Source organism: Neofelis nebulosa, chromosome 1 (genome assembly GCF_028018385.1).
Source record: "Neofelis nebulosa isolate mNeoNeb1 chromosome 1, mNeoNeb1.pri, whole genome shotgun sequence".
Taxonomy (NCBI): Eukaryota; Metazoa; Chordata; class Mammalia; order Carnivora; family Felidae; genus Neofelis; species Neofelis nebulosa.
Genome location: NC_080782.1, coordinates 236,028,926 through 236,045,904, shown reverse-complemented (window position 1 = coordinate 236,045,904; position 16,979 = coordinate 236,028,926). Strand labels below are relative to the sequence as shown.

At 45.7% G+C, this 16,979-nt stretch overlaps 1 protein-coding gene across 1 annotated transcript in view; it reads right to left on the bottom strand.

Annotated features, from left to right (window-relative positions):
* Positions 1-16,979, bottom strand: part of FLT1 (fms related receptor tyrosine kinase 1) — a 174,568-nt gene that overhangs the window by 111,620 nt on the left and 45,969 nt on the right. Inside the window, exons 5-11 of the mRNA XM_058688848.1 lie at positions 12,026-12,150; positions 7,892-8,054; positions 7,419-7,555; positions 4,770-4,944; positions 3,431-3,548; positions 988-1,157; positions 208-367 (exon numbers count right to left, since the gene is read on the bottom strand). Of these exons, the coding sequence (XP_058544831.1) occupies positions 208-367; positions 988-1,157; positions 3,431-3,548; positions 4,770-4,944; positions 7,419-7,555; positions 7,892-8,054; positions 12,026-12,150 (1,048 nt within the window). The remainder of the gene's footprint in view (positions 1-207; positions 368-987; positions 1,158-3,430; positions 3,549-4,769; positions 4,945-7,418; positions 7,556-7,891; positions 8,055-12,025; positions 12,151-16,979) is intronic.

The following is a 16,979-nucleotide window of genomic DNA, read 5'->3' as shown; positions in this document are numbered from 1 at the left end:
TAAACTAGAGAGAAAAATGATGACATGGTTAGCACTGAGTAAGGAAGAAGAGTAGATATTGCCCCCTTTTCCCCACGGGAGGGAAAGTCTTTGCGCCAAATACGGCTGCGTTTTCCGTTTGCAAACTTCCATCTCTGTCCATTAAAGAATCGCGAGTCCAGGTATAACAAGTATTTGAAAGTTAGTCAGGAAACAAACTGTCCTTACCTTGCTTTGGAATGATTATGGTGACAGGGACGCCAGAACCACCTGACTGTAGGCTGAGGGATACCATAAATGGTACAAGTCAGGGTCTGTCTGCTGCCCAAGGGGTAGAGGGTCGGGTCTGGAAAGGACGACACGGCCTTTTCATAAATCTGGGGTTTCACTGGAAGGGAGATGAACAGGACAGAAGTCAAGAGCTGTACGGTGACTTTCTCCCAGGCCACAGCCTGAAGGACCACATTCCCACTGGTTTTGATGTCAGAGAAACAAACACATATTTGTTGGCATCACAGCTATTTTTTTTTTTTTAATAGAATCGCTTTGGTAACAGTAAAGAATTGATTCCATGGTATGGACATCATGACTACAGTTATAACAAAAACATTTATTGCTTATGGAAGATAACAAGCAGACATGAAATCGTTTTGATGGGGGCATATGTGATTTTTAAAATAATTACTTAAAAGGGGCGCCTGGGTGGCTCAGTCAGTTCAGCATCCGACTTCAGCTCAGGTCATGATTTCACAGCTGGTGAGTTTGAGCCCCAGATCGGGCTCCGCACTGACCACACAGAGCCTGCCTCTAAGCCTCTGTCTCCCTCTGTCTGCTCCTCCCCTGCTCTGTCTCTCTCTCTCAAAAATAAACAAACATTTAAAAAGAAATAACATAATTACTTAAAAAGTTGGTTTAACTTGATGTTGTTATATCGACTTTTGATTTACAAGTTTTCCTGACCTTCACCCCTCCCCGAAACCAGAAGGAAGCGTGAACAGGTCAACTTACCATTTACAATTAAGGTGGTGGTAAGGTTTTTAAACACATTTGACTGCTTTATGGCCAGCAAGATTGTGTAATCCCCTGTATCTTCTGCAGCAACGTCTTTGATGATTAATGAGTAGCCAAGAACCAAATAGCGAGCCGATTTCTCGGTCACAGGGAACCCATCTTTTAACCTGCGGTTAAGGGCATGATCGGGAAGTCATTCCACACCGCCTCTCCGATAGCACTTTAACACTGTCATTTACGTTTGTGAGCTCAAGGTGATACATACGTTCGTCTCAACGTTCATTTAAAACATTTAGACACTAAGTTTCCAGGGAAACCAGGTGGGGTTTTTAAGCTGAGACACACAGAGCGCTGGGGTGGCTCACTTGGAAGGGTGCCTGACTCTTGATCTCAGGGTCGTGAGTTCAAGCCCCACGCTGGGTGTGGAGATTACTTAAAGAAATGAAGAAAAATGAAGAAAAAACTTAAAAAAAAAACCCCTAAACTGAGACACACTTCACATTTATTGGCAAGGAGGAAGAAGTACCTTGAAAGAAGAAAGAAAAAGTGATGGTTTAAGGTACCCACAGGGGTGCTGCTGGTCACCATGTGACTTAAGTATTAACCCAGAAGCACTGGCTGATCCCCTCCAGATGTTTTTCAGAGTTTTCCACGACGCTTCATCGGCAGCACAAGGGCCATTGTAAGTCAGATCAACTAGATCATTTCTCCAGATAAAAAATAAAAATAGACTTTTCTATTGTGGTCTCATGTGGAGTTCTTATTAGTTGTATAAATGGTCACACCAGTTGTCCCTTTCATAAACTATAGTGAAACCAAGATTATCAAGATCTTTCCCCCGAGGGAGAACAGTTAAGGCACAAAACTCGCAAACAAAAGGTACAAAACTTAATTTTTTTTTTTTTTTTTTTTTACTTTAAATATATCAACGCCTAGACATCCTGCAATTGCAAACAGAACTGAGAGTCGGGAGACTGAATGCCACCCTGTGCTGTGCACCTAACTCATCCGTTCGGACATCATGTTTCTTCAAGTTTTCTAGACTTTCTCAAAGATTTAACTCTAAAAAATTCTACGAGTTCATTACATTGCACGGTTCTTCAGCTGGGCATTTTAAAATCTCTTAGTTTACTGTGTTCCGCATAAAGGTAGATGCCAATAGTTCATATCCATGCAAGTTCTGCAGGCAAATTCTCATCACTAGAGAGTCTCAGTTCCAAAGCAGTCCAAATGGCTATGCTCTACTTTACGACTGCAACTACAATCTTAGTTTACTTTTATTTCCCATTAGCCAGTCGGTGGTTTCGAAGATGGGCTGTGTGTGTGTTTTCAGTCCTGGCTTCATAGTTACCGAAGAAAGTAGCACTGTTTAACAGGCTCAGATCCTTTGGAAAAAGCGAATGTATCGCCTAGAGTGATTCAGTTCCTCTTAGGGAATAACGGACACTCATGGGAAATGGACTTTTGGACTTTCGGCCCATCGTAAAACGAACAGAAATCTCTCTTTTACTGCGACGGCATGGAGGGGCATAGCAGAGTTTAACGTTCTCTTTAACTCCCTATTAACTATTTGAGGAAACGGAGAACAAATCCTGCAATCACGCAGTATCAAAAGCAAAATAACGGCTGATGGAGGTGATTCTACGGTGGTACCGCTTCTATATTGTCTGGGTTGTTTTCCTAATCGGTTTCGCACCGGACTCTTTGTTTAAAATGTAATGGTCTGGGCCAAAGATACTGGTGTTCAGAAATGATTTCACAGAATGACTGCAGATTATCAACAGATTACATTGTTTTACATCAGGTGTTGTGCGAACATGAAAAAAAAAAAAAAAACCTGCTTCAGGAGTTTTTGAATATGCAAACCTCGAGCCAAAAAAAACCCCTTCATTAGTTCAAGTAGGTCCATTGGTCCGCCCCTGCAACTGAATAAGTCTTGTCTCTATTAATGTTTGTTTAATTTTAAAACAAGACTGGAACTTTCATCCCAGCTGTGTATAAAAGAATTATTTTCAGATAATAAAAGAATTATTATCCTCATTACAAGGGCCTGCTTCTTCAGGGTTACTAGAGCATGTTACATATTCAAGATGCTTCCTATCCATTGCCCAACACACTCCATTCAAAGGACGTTGACATCATAGAGAGGCTCAGAGTTGCAGAAATTTAGTCACAGGGAGTGAACGGCTAACCTGAACTGAGAACTCAGAAACACCTAATCCCTTGCTCCGTCCTGTGACACACCGTGTCACCTCCCCTCCGGCCCGGTCTACCTCCTTCCCTCCCGGCCCAGAAATCCACAGAGTTCTCTGCTTTCTACTGCCGTCTGGGGAACTTATTATCTTGCTATTTTTTTCAGGAATTCAAGTCACTGGGCTCCTGTATCTTCCTACTTAACACGGCATATCTTAAACTGATAGGAAAATAATTATGGTCCTACCACAGGACTTCTGGCGAGGGAAATGCCTTCACTTTCATAGACAGCCTGTAAGACCGCTTGCCAGCAACAGTTTCCAACACTTGCTGTTTTCGATGTTTCACAGTGATGAACGCTTTATCTTTGAAAGGAGAGGTGACAAAATAGATTAGAAAAGACTATGTTTATCTTGACCAGAACAAAAACAATCCAACTCACTGCCTCATTCAAAGGACGGTTGCCAGCAATGACCCAATGGCACTGAATGCTGACCAAGCCTATCGATGAGCCCCAATATCGATCCAGGAATAAAATAATTTAGAAGCACTCTCACCGGTGAAAACACTTCGCATCAAATGGCTGCAAGCGAAACAGAAAAGCAGAGGCAGGGCAACAGAAAGCAGAACACCTCACATATCCACATCACAGTAAGAGAAGAGTACAGAGACTTCTAAAAACCTGCTTGCCCAACGTGAGTATGATGGAAGAAAGTCTTTGGGCACCTGAAAATAACCGATCTGATTTCAAAAACTGACTGGAGAAAGTCAAAAGAATCCCAAAAGGGGCGCCCGGGTAGCTCAGTCGGTTAAGCGTCCGACTTCGGCTCAGGTCATGACCTCGCGGTTCGTGAGTTCGAGCCCCGCGTCGGGCTCTGTGCTGACGGCTCAGAGCCTGGAGTCTGCTTCGGATTCTGTCTCTCTCTCTTTCTCTGCCTCCCTCCCTCCCTCTCTCCCTCTCTCTCTCTCTCAAAAATAAAATAAACATTAAAAAAATTAAAGGAAAAAGAATATCAAAGGCCCCTGGCAGCATTGTTCCATAGATTCTGCCCCTCACCGTTTTTCAACAGTGGAAATAAGTAAGGTTTTCAGGGACTCTAAAGAGGTTTAAGTATTTTCTTTACAGACTTTGCCTGTTGGAATTAAGCGACAACATTAGGATTTCATGAGACTAAAACCAGGGATAAAAAAATCACATCAATTCTAAGTAATTTATCACACCACATTTTCATTTCCCTAAATCCTAGGGGTACCTGAGAGATTTCCCCCAGAGAATAAAGGAAAATCTGTCCATGTTTTCTGGTTTGTTCATATGGAAGATGAAAAAAAGAATTTAATAGAGATTATAACATGATCTTACTGAATTATTAACCACAGTTTACTGGAAAGGAAAAGATCCTCTGTCCAATTCGAAAATATTAAATTTAAAGAGCACTTAAAGCGATTTGCTTTTTGGCAGAGGCTAGGAGGGGGAGCAAATTGTATCGCTCATGATAGGGTGCCTCTTGGCCAAAAGAGAATGTCCATTTTTACAGTGCCTGCCCCAAACCCACCATGATCAGAAAGTCGAGGATGAATCTGCTTACCATATACGTGCACTGAGGTGTTAACAGATTTGAATGACGGGCCACTCTTCACATGACAAGTATAAAGTCCTTTGTCTCTGTTCTGCACATTGTCAATCATAAGAACACTGTAGAACACGTTAGCGTCGGAACTGCGTCGGCCAATTCGTTGCCTTATAGAAGCTCTCTTCTTTGTCTAGAAAGAAAATGTGTAACAAATGTAGAAACAGTCTTGTTCACGCACAAGGGTACAGCATTTCTCAGGTTATGACGGAGAGCAACATTTTATGCCGAGAAGCAAACCCATCTAATGGCAAGATGTTTGGAAACTCTCTCTCTGTCTCCATGTGTTTCGAATACCTGCCCCAGTAACATTTGTTAGTACTTCGTTTTCTCCAGACGGACGCTCACGTGCGTTATCTTAACAGTTTCTCCCAACAACCCAGGGAGACGGGCGGCCTTGCTGCCCTTTGACAGGTGAAGAAACTGAAGTGTCAGAGACCACGATGGGCTGGAAACTCAGGCCTTCTGAGTGTCAATCTAGTGCCTTCCCTCTAAGCACACAGCCCTCTAAACAGTCACCAGTTCTCTGCGCGTAGATATCACTAACTCAGGCAATCGTTATCTTTAGTATCTGGCGTAACGACTGCTTCTCGAATAGAACACCGCGTGGGTTTTCTTTTGCTCTCTTCCTAGAAATGAAGGAGACAGTCCCGAGTCCTGGCTGCACGTACTAAGCTGTAATCGTCCTGGTCTCGTGATCTCGCTCTTTGGGCGATGCTCTCCAACTTCGGCCAAATCACACCAAATGGATCTGAGGACGTGCAAAGCCACCTACCCACCGGCGGTGGCAGCGGTGGGATGTTGTCCCGTGTTTGCCTCACTGAACACCAAGAGCAGGCCCCGGGGCTCAGCGGGTGTAAATTGGCCACAATGACTCCTTCCTGGTTTTGAGAAGATGAGATCACATTGCCTTTTCCTTTCATTGTTCCTTCCCCGCCCCCGTGTTTTAGCATTACATTTTATAACACATAATATGTTTTTTCTCCCTCTCCATCCTTCCCCATGACGAGGCATGGAAAAGAAAGACTTTGGAAGCTGTGCAGAACTGGTCTTTGGGTCTTCAACTTAGCACTCGTCTGTGCCATGTTCAAGAAACTTCTACCCACCTGTCCTTGCATTGCCCTGTTGAAACAGACACACGGTTAGGCCACTGTCTTCCTTCTCAGCAGAAAACAGAAGGAAGATGGCAATAACCACCGTCAAAAATCAGACAGTCGGTCCCCTAAATAGAGTTACGGAAAAGCCCTCGGTCTTTGTAGGTATTACTTCTGTCTTCTCGCTTAGAGAACTCTTGCCTTCTCAAAGTTGAATAACATTGGCATTGTTTCTGTCTTCGGAAAACAGCTGATCCTGGGGTTCAGATACCTGCTTTGGTCTAACACTGCAGCCATCAGCCACACCTAGCTATCAAAATTAACATAAAAGGGGCGCCTGGTGGCTCCATCAGTTGAGCGTCTGACTTCTGTGGCTCAGGTCATGGTCTCACAGTTTTTGAGTTTGAGTCCCATGTCGGTCTCTGTGCTTAGGGCTCAGAGCCTGGAGCCTGCTTCAGAGTCTATGTTTCCCTCTCTATCTGCCCCTCCTCCACTCGCTCGCACGCTCTCTCTCTCTCTCTCTCTCAAAAAGTAAGACAAACGTAAAAATTTTTAAAAAATAAAGTTTAAAAATCCAATTCCTTACTCACACCAGCCACATTCTAGGTGCTCATTAGTCACATGGGGCCAGTGGTTACTATATTAGGCAGCAAAGGTATTTCGATCACAGAAAGTTCTACTAGACAGCGCCATCTTAGAAGGTAACTGGCCGTCAATAGATGTATCATCACACTCTTAGAGTAGAGCCCCTAGCAGGGCAAGAGTTTCTTCCCTCCTGGCGTTTATTGAGAATATTTGATTTCTACCAAAACCCAGAAACATCACCGAGCTTGGGCTGTGCCTCGTCAATCATACTAACGCACGGCAAGCGGGTGCCACGGGGACAGTGCGAGTTTCTTAACCGTTGATCACAGACTCCCCATCTACACATTTTCAGACGATTGTTTGCAAGGATGTTTGCTTTGAATGAGGAAACCCGACTTTTGTTCTTCTCGTTTTTCTGAAGGACAGCACTGCCCCTTTGTCACTTCACAGATGGAGTACGGGATGGCTGGGCCGTAATATCTCCCCTTTCCAAACACGCTCCGATCAGGTGCCTGACTGTCGGCCAGTATCTTCAATTAATGCGCTGATGACAACTTTTTGTTGTTGTTCTTACAAAAGACAGTCCCTGCCTGGCATCTAGTGATAAATTTCTCTCTCATCTCTAAACCCCAGAGAAAGTTTCCAGGGATGAGACAATCCCCTCTTCCACCCGGAATCATGCGATCGAAATACCAGCCTAGACACTTCAAAACAAAACCTCCAGACATCAAAAGACCGTATCTGTGCACACATACTCCCAAAAGTCAGACCAGGAAAGCATCCCAGCAAACCCACAGCTTCCCTGTTGACTCCAACTGCCACAGGAGTCGGAATATCCTGATTTTTCCCACCTCAAAAACGCAGTGGCATTCCACTCGCCAAAAATAAGTATCGCCCTACGGGAGAAATAGAAAAAAACGTCACTCACTTCACCGGGATAACTCCAGGTCATTTGAACTCTTGTGTTCAAGGCAGTGGTAGTTGTACAGTTGAGAGTAAGAGTGCGACCTCGTAGCAACTTGACTGGGCTTGGAGTGCTTATTTGGGCATCTATGATTGTATTGGCTGCAAGCATAAGAAATGAGATTTTTTTTTTTTAAATCAAAGTTTCAGGGGCGCCCGGGTGGCTCAGTCGGTTAAGCGTCTGACTTCAGCTCAGGTCACGATCTCACGGCCCGTGAGTTCGAGCCCCGCCTCGGGCTCTGTGCTGACAGCCCAGAGCCTGGAGCCTGTTTCAGATTCTGTGTCTCCCTCTCTCTCTGACCCTCCCCCATTCATGCTCTCTCTCTCTGTGTCTCAAAAATAAATAAACGTTAAAAAAAATTTTAAATCAAAGTTTCATTAAGCAGATACACGCTGGAGCATTTTGGCTCACGTCCATGCCTCTGGAACACCACTTACTTTGTCGATAGGTAAGATAGTTTGTCTTGTACAGATGTCCGTTGACTGTTGTTTCACATGCCAGAAGCCCTATTTCTCTGTATGTGGCGTTTGCTATTATGAAACCCTTCCTGCTGTCCCAGGTTATTCGTTTTCCATCAGGGATCAGAGTATCATGTGGAAACTGAAAAGAAAGAGATGGGCTTGAACAAAATCGTACCAGCACCGTGGCGATACGGCTTCACCGATGGCTTCTGAAAACATAATTTTCACCGAAGATGCAAACAGTACAGGTAAAAACTCTAGTTTGTGCTAATTGGCTTTTTCGTTTTCTTCGCATGTAGCAAGAAACACACGATGATGATAAATTATAGTAATTATTATAAGAATTCATTATCAGCCTCAGTGACGAGCCGCACCCACCCAGGACGGACCCAGCTGTCACGTCGGACTTCCAGTGGGAGCCCTTATCACTTGGCCTCTGGGAATCAGCCTTGCAATAGACTGGCCTGATATTCGGTAGAGAAACCACTGAGGAATTTTTCCTCTGGGGCTGCCAGGTTTCCCTCCCGAGTCCCATCATCTGGAGCTTTTAACAAGCCATAACTTGTCCTCCCATTTTTGCATGACTTAGTAAAGAGGTGGCTGTCCTAAGAGGACCGTAAATCATTCCAAGTCCTTGGAGATGCACACCATCGACTTGGCTCTCGCTGGGGTTATCGTCTGGGAGGGAAAACGCCAATGAAACGGACAGCAGACACAGCTGCAAACAGATGCAAAGTGCTGTCATGAATGAACTGCTCTCAAATTCTCAGAAGCAGTCCCAAACACAGTGAGTCCAAATGGAAGAAAGGAATCCATGATTTGATTGGCCCTTACGCCTTCTGCTGGACGCCAAGGACTTTATTTTTCAAGACGGCAATATAAACAACCCGCCTCGAGGTCAGGCTTTACTAAGGGGCATTGCTGCATACTGAGTGGTCCAGCCAAATTCCCCCGATGCCGGATCGCCAGCCCAATTTCAGAGGCAGAGCACCCTGGCTACCACTGTGACTTATCTCCCGCTAAAAAAGGAAAAATAATCAGACTACCTTCCCACAACAGATTATAAAGGAAAAGGCCAAACTGCCCTGAAGAAGTTTCAGATCTTTTCTGTCTTCTTTTAAGAAAGTGCACCTTGGGGCGCCTGGGTGGCTTGGTCGGTTAAGCGTCCGACTTCGGCTCAGGTCATGATCTCACGGTCCGTGAGTTCGAGCCCCGCGTCGGGCTCTGTGCTGACAGCTCAGAGCCTGGAGCCTGTTTCAGATTCTGTGTCTCCCTCTCTCTCTGCCCCGCCCCTGTTCATGCTCTGTCTCTCTCTGTCTCAAAAATAAATAAACGTTAAAAAAAAAAAAATTAAAAAAAAAAAAGGCACCTTGCGATCACTCCCCTGTTTATCAATTATTTATATTGCTTGCTGAAGGAGCTAATCTGGCCGGGATTTGTGACTCTATGGCAGAAATTCCTATGTGAAAAGTCACCAGTGCCCTGTCTCCGAGAGCACGTCTGTGTTGGTCTATGTCTGTGTTTCTTAACTCTGAGAGGAACTGCAGCCTGTTTCTGAAGACCTGCACGCAAGTGAGGGATGCACTTCGTGTGTCAGTAAATCGTGATTCCATCTGCAAACTTAGGAATGCTAGGTGGAAGAGAAAGAACCTTCTCCTCTAATTTGGTGCACACGATGAAGGGGAAAGCTCGGGAAAACTGAAGTCAGGGATTGAAATTTCTGATGCCTTAACAGCAGGTGAACGCAGGGGCGCCTGGGTGGCTCAGTCGGTTAAGCGTCCGACTCCGGGTTTCGGCCCAGGTCGTGATCTCCCGGTTCGTGGGTCCGAGCCCTGCATCGCGCTCCGTGCTGACAGTGCCGGGCTTGCTTGGGATGCTCTCTCTCCCTCTCCCTCTCTCTGCTCCTCCCCTACTCGGGCTCGCTCTCTCTCTCTGTCCAATAAATAAAACTAAAACAGCGTAGCCGAACACAAGCGTGTGCTGAATGTAGAAGGAAGGTTTGCTGATGGACTTCCTCAGCCCAACTGAAAAATATACTGAAGCTTCCTTTAAGGTTTTCGACTAAGTTTCTCTTACTCTCATCTACCCTTACTGCCACTAATAGTATTCCATTGACAAAGAAACTTTGTTCAGAGGTGACCAGAGCTCATCAGCTACGGTGGTGGCTACGTGTGTCATAAAGGGACAGGAGGATGAGCGGCCTCGAAAGAAAGGACTGTACGGGAGGCTGTCTTCAGGTGACCTTGGCTCTGCCACCGCTGGCCATGGGGAGAGGAGAGGGAGGGGACAGCAAGTTAAAAGGGTTAAGAGGAGAAGCGGGGGGCGCAGAGATCTTAGAGCAACTTTAGGGCAACACAGACTCGTTCCAGTATATATGGGGCAAACTCAAACCCCTATTAGAACACTATGCCTTGCTCTCTTGCTTGTGTGTATGAGAGGTCTTAGGTAGAAAAACCGAGAAAACAAACTTCCTCCTCAAATTTGTACACGTGGGAATCTGGGAATGTTTCTTACAACAGACCAGCGATCTGCATTAGAGCAAAGAGGCAAGGGGCTTGCACGAAACAGAGACGTGCTGTATTAATCACATAGCGATTATTACGTCAAACTAAGAGGAATGGATACCATGCTTGATAAGAAGTATCACTGGATAATCAATCAAGCATTGAGTATTAAAGTGTTAGACAGATACCCTTGAATGGGGGCTCAGTTTGGGCCAGGAACTGTGCCAAGGGCTTTTAATGCATCACCTCAGCTACTTCCTCACACCCACGAGAGGCGGGTGCTACTGTAATCACTCCTATCTCTCCAGTGAGGAAACTGAGGTGGAGGGAGTTCTGATAACTAGCCAGTTTGCCCAGCAGGTTAAGTGGCCGGGTGGTAAGAATCCAGGCAGCGTGCCACAGGGCTCTGCTCTGAACCACGCTGGCCTTTCTCCTGTACCAACTAAACCATTAGCAAAGGTGGCAAGGGCATGGAAGGAGGAGTCAGGATACGGATTCCGATGGCCATTGTGGCCTGCGGTGGGAGGGTCTTCAACTCCTCCAGAACCTCAGTTTTTCCTTCCACCAGTTGGGTTAGCTCCTCTGGCCATTTCCGGCTCTGAAATATACTGCTTTTCAACATGGGTGGTGACACACGGATACAATGGAAGCCAAGACCTGTCACCGATGGACTATATCGAGGGCTTCTATCAAATCAGTAATGTAGGAAAGCGAAGGCAAGGGAAGAAGACACTTCCATCACACTCCAGGATTCAAGGTCAACAGTGATAGCGAAAATCACTCTGAACTTTTCCAACTCGACTACCACCATCACCAAACTCCTCCGGAGTACCCACAGTGTGAGCAGTCGTGCTGGGTGCTGCCTTGGGACGGCCTTAACTTCCCCCTTTAAAGCTCAAAGCTCTTAGGAGTCACCACAGCTTTCCGCCTGGGGAGTTCTTGTCCAACTTTCAACCCTAGTCCACTCCCAAACTCTTACTGCCGATGAATTAGCCGGAATGTCACATTTTAGTCCTTGTCTTTATTAGATTCGACTCCAAATCTTTTTCCTTCTCCACGTGCATAATTCATAACACGGTATAAAGAATAAAAAAATCTCAAGCATAACTTTCTCTCCCCCTCTCTTCCCTTTTCCTAAGCAGCTAAGTTTGGATGCCCAGCAGGAGATAAGCTTGTTGTTACCAGGAACTTCGCGACTCAAACTCAAGGTGGTGGCTCCCTAGGCACTTGTCTCATCGTTCCGTCCTCAGCAAAAATCTAGATTAACCGCTCTCTGCCAAGCTACTGACTCACAGAAGCAAGAGAACTGGGTTTTTTCCCCCCCACAATGCAGACATTTGGATTTGTGGCAATATAGAAACATCCCACAATTTTAGTTTTCATTATATTCACACACATTTATGCCCACGTTATCATTTTATTTCATTTAAATACATGCATGGGAAGGACGTCTAGCACTTATCCTTTATAGTCAAAAGACACTCCAGAAAAGTCCACTGAGCAGCCCGAATGTCTGTAAGAAAACCATTCCAGAGCGATAAAATGATGAATTCACCGTGCTCATTTGCAGTAAAGGTATTCTGGGAGAAGCATTGCTCGGCTTTACCTTTTTTAAAGTCACAGTGACGTTAGGTGACGTGACCCGGCAGGGGATGACGACCTCCCTTCCTTCGGTCATATATATAATTTCAGGTATTTCACTGTGCATCTCTAAGAAAGGTCTATCTGTATCTGAATGAGGAGAAAATGCAAAAAACAAAACAAAACAAAACATATATGTAAGTGGTTGTATGAAGAACGTGTAGACATTATGGCTGGTGAAACAGTATGGTTATGTCAAAGGTCCCCCATCACGTGACCCATAAATTCACACATTCTCGTCTCTGAATTTGGCCCTCTGTTTCTGCCCAGGAAAAGAATGCTTCTATAGCGAACCAGGTTCCTTCTTCTGTTCCGGCCTGGGGTCAGATTGCCCCTGATGCGCCGATGTGCAATTGTGAAACGGGCGGGGTGGCGGTGGGTGTAGGTCACTATGGGAAAGAAACCGTGAAAGTGCAGGGGAAAAAGCAAGGAGAGTATTCTGCATAAACTTCTTGCCACAGGTACGCTAAGTGCCTCAGGAAGCGCCCCCCGGAGCCTTTGTAAGGAGTCAAAGGGCCCTGGATGCGATGGTCAGTTGACTTTGGAGCACAGAGGATGGCAGATAGAGGTAATGCAGCCGTATCGACTTGGAGACAGGATTAGCATTTGAATGACAGAAGCCTGACTTCAAGACCATCCCCAGCAGACTGATCATGAACGAGAAGCTCTGAGCTGCTTAGGACAAGGGGAAAGGTTGGAGAAGCAGTGTTGAAGACCACATTCACTTCACAGGCATATCAGAGGTCTTTGGGTACGCACTACATATCTACGAATGGCGTAACGTGTGCCAGTGCATGCAAAAGGACTGGAGAAGGCTTTAAACGATCACCCAGATACCACCCTTAAAAAGTATGGCATCTGGCCAAGTCTCAGAGGCCAGAAGGATTCAAACCACCTGTTCAGCTTCCCTGTGGTTCCTCTGGGGACCAGAAAGGCCTCATATGTCTTAGAAACATTTGCACGGTCTACCTTGCCCTTGCCCTCAAGAGCCCGCCGCCATTTCATGACCTCTTCAGGAGTCGCTGTGCTCCCATCTTCTGCCCTTGACTCCAGCCTTACACGCCCAGATGGAAAGAACCCCAGTGTCTACTCTCTCCATCTGGGCCTGAAAGACCCAACTAGGTCCCCACCTGCTTGCTGTACTTTAGGAAGCTCACTCTGGATGCCGAATGGAGAATGGAAAGAAACAGAGCAAGAAGGAGGCAGTGGTTGCCTAGACTAGCTGGTGGCTATGAGGTTGTCATGGGTAGAACCGTGTCCCCCCAAAAAACAAAAGGTTGAAGTCCTGACCCCCAGGACTTCAGAATGTGACCTCGTTTCGGTCAAATGGAACCACTGCCCATGAAATTATCAGTTACGTACGGCGGGCCCCTACTCTGGTGCGACTGGTGGCCATAAGAAGATGGGCCTACGTTGACAGACGTCGGAGGGAGAAGCCACATGAAGACCCAGGGAGAGACTGGAGAGCCGCAGGTGCAAGTCAGGGGAGGTCAAGGATCGTCAGCAACCACCACAAGGTACGAAGAAGCCAGGGAGGGTCCCCCTGCAGGCGTCCGAGGTAGCATGGCCCTCTGACACCTTGGCTTCAACTTCTAGTTTCTAGAATGTGAGACAATAAATTCGTGTAGTTTTAATCCCCCAACCCCTGCAAAAAAGATGATACTGCTGTAGCCTGCTTAAGATGGAATCATTTGGAACACACTAGATACTAGAAAGACCCTATTATCACAGCCCAGCTCACATGCCCTAGATTTCTAAATAATTCCTCCTTGTCCTCTGGGAAGCGTGCTGGGCCGGCCCCTTCCTTACACCCTTTCTCCGCCCAGCCCACCCTCTGGGCTTTCCTCCTGGGCTATCCCACTTCAAATACTGGGTGCTGAACGGGCAGGTTACTTCTCTGGCTACACGCTGGATGGAGAGTTCCTAGAGGAGAAGAAACAGACCGTAGTCATCCCCGTCTGACGTGCACTGAACGAACGAATGACCAAACGAACGAACAAATGAACAAAATGGATGAAGGGCTACCCAACAACCCTCCTTTCACAGATGAGAAGACGGAGGTGTAAATATGAGAAGTGACGTGAGCAGAGCCAAGCCTGGAGGCCTCCGGACCTCCTTCCCCGTCCCCACCCTCAGGGCTGGCATTCCCCCTCCCCTCCCCCCCTTCCCCCTGCCCCCCTCCCCCCGCTCAGGAAGGGCTGCATCTGGCAATCGCTCCTCAGAGACTGAGGCTGATTCTCAGACATTCAGTGGGGAAAGGATGTGCCCTGTGTCCTACTGTCTGGCAATGGAGCAGTTCTGAGAAGAGGACAATCACCAAGGGGCCAGGGCGGTGAGGGGAAGCCCGGGCACAAGGCCCTTACGAGGCTGAGTCGGGGGGGAAGCAACAGATCATGGTGGTTAAGAGCACACAGGCCAATCATTTTAGCCTCTGTCCTTCATCTGCAAAATGAACTTCAAAGGGTTCTTATGAGGGTCACAAGAAGAACACTTACCTGGCAGACAGTGACCACTATAGGCGTGCTAACTGTGGCTTTTCTTATTATTATGAGAGATTTGAACTTAGGGACAGTAGGTGTTAGGGTATACGAAAATCACAAATTATACCCGTGATCTTAACGATAAAAGGCAGAAATACACATTCATATATGGCGTAGGAAAAAGACAAATGAATACACTAAAATGTTTGAGGAGTGGCTTTACAGATTATTTTCTTATTTACCTTTTTATAGATTGTCAGACGGTCTAGAACGAGCATATGTTATTTTACAATAACATTTTGAATTATTGAAGGTAGGTCTCGAATTCTAAAGCAGCGTCCATTTTTACTTGAGGAAAACTACCAATTCTGCATTGGATTTATTTCAGTTTTGCACAACAGAATGGGACATTAACTGCACAGTTAATATGATATTTCTACCGGGAGAGCTCAGTGGGTGTAGCGACATATGGAGGGAGGAAAAGTTAATTATGCAGAGACAAAGATTCACTTATCAGCACAAAATTCCTCCCCTAAATAAAGTTGCTGAGCTAGACTTTCAGCCAGAAACTATTGGGATTTGATCATTCCTTTCCTTCCTCCCGTGAGTCTGTATTTTTGTCTTCTTTGTGAGTCCCAAGGTAAACACAAACACCAGGAAATGGTTTAATTCATGTAACTGAACTGTAGATCCTTCACATTTAACTTGCTGTCTCCTTAAGCAATAGTTTTCAACAAAGGGCCCTGGCATAAAAAGTTTGTGCAGGAAACAGTAAACATCAGTGTAGTCATTTCTAGGCTAATGAATGCCAATCCCAAATGAAAACAGAAGAGGTAAACTCACCGTGCCTCTGAATTTCTCCTTTCCTTTTGTCACTTTGGGTCGCCCAAACGCTTGAATTTTACTACAGCTATTGGCCTTTAAAAGCCAATACCCATACCAGCTCTGGGCGCACTACGGTTCTGTTCAAAACTTCAGTGAATTGCGTCCGTTCCAACACAATGCAAGACACATCATTTGTATCAAGTCAACAGCAGCATTGAAATCCACTGTGTTTGCAAATCGGCTGATGACTGCGGATACACACACACGCGCGCACACACACACGCACACAATATGCTCTGGGCTTATTAATAGTATATACTTCCTCTGCAATTTGCTTCAAGGAAGGGCCAAGAATGAACTTGCCTGACATATTCTAATACAAACATTTTTTGTTTTGTAGGACCATAGATACAGAAGAGGTCACGGTTCCATTAATATCACCAGTAAAACCACTTACAACTCCCATAGGACGCATTTGTCTTTGTCACAAAATTAAAAATGACTTCTAAACCCCGCCAGCACTGCAGAGTGGTTTCCTGAGGCCAAATTGGCTGGTTGTCGAGTGAGGAAGAGCTGCTCCAAAGATTGTCGGTGTTCTGGCAGTGCAGACATGCTGTCACCAGGGACTCGCGCCGACGCACAGCTAGGTAGAGGTCATGCCACCCTCCCCTCTCTGAGCCCTCAGAGCTCAAAGCCATGAGAGGAAACTGGCACAGAATAGGAGGTTTTCTCATCCAATGCGAGTATCTGGGCTGCATCCTTCAGGACAACAAGTGGGCTCGGACACAGAGAAAGATCAAACAGGGACCCTTGCTCTGAATGGTATTACATCTATTTTTTAAATGGGTTTTTCGTTTTTCCTTTTGAAATACGTACTCGCTCTGGCACATTAAGGCACACAGACACAGAAGCCCCAGCATGCTGTCCTCATTCCACTCCATCCCCACCGGCATCGCCTGGGAGTTCTTCCACTGGGTTCGGAGCAAGCAAATGACTCAAAAAATTCAAGGAAGCTCTGCGGAGTTGGAGAGGAGCTCAAAAGTAAATATCTTATTTCCGAGCACCTTCTCATTTGTATGATTTTTATGAGATTTTTCCTAATTTCCTTTCATTTCAGTTTCCTTACCTCTAATTCCTGGTCATGAGGACGCCTCATTATTTTAAAGGAGGATGTGATTTTAATTGATTGAGGACAAAGTGAGGAGGATGAACCAATCCCATGAAAAGGGCTCCAACTAGACACAGGAGTCTTCTTATCACACGGCTCCTTCATATTGTGGACCATACTTAGTGCCCAAGGAGAGTCGGTTGATCAGGAAAATATTTCATTTGAAATATGAGCAAAAAAAAAAAATTGTGGGGCCGGGGGAGGCAATTCCCACACTGACTTATAGGGCCCACCAAAGCCTTTGCCAATTCGAAGCAGAGCTTTGGAGAAACCAGAAGAAAGCCGAAGTTGCTATACTAATATTAGATAAAATATACTCTAAAACAAGAAATGTTGCTAGAGATAAAGAAGGATACTTTATAATAAGAATGGGGTCAATGTATCAGGAAGATATAATTATAAACATATGCAACTAACAACAGAGTACCAAAATACAGGAGGCAAAA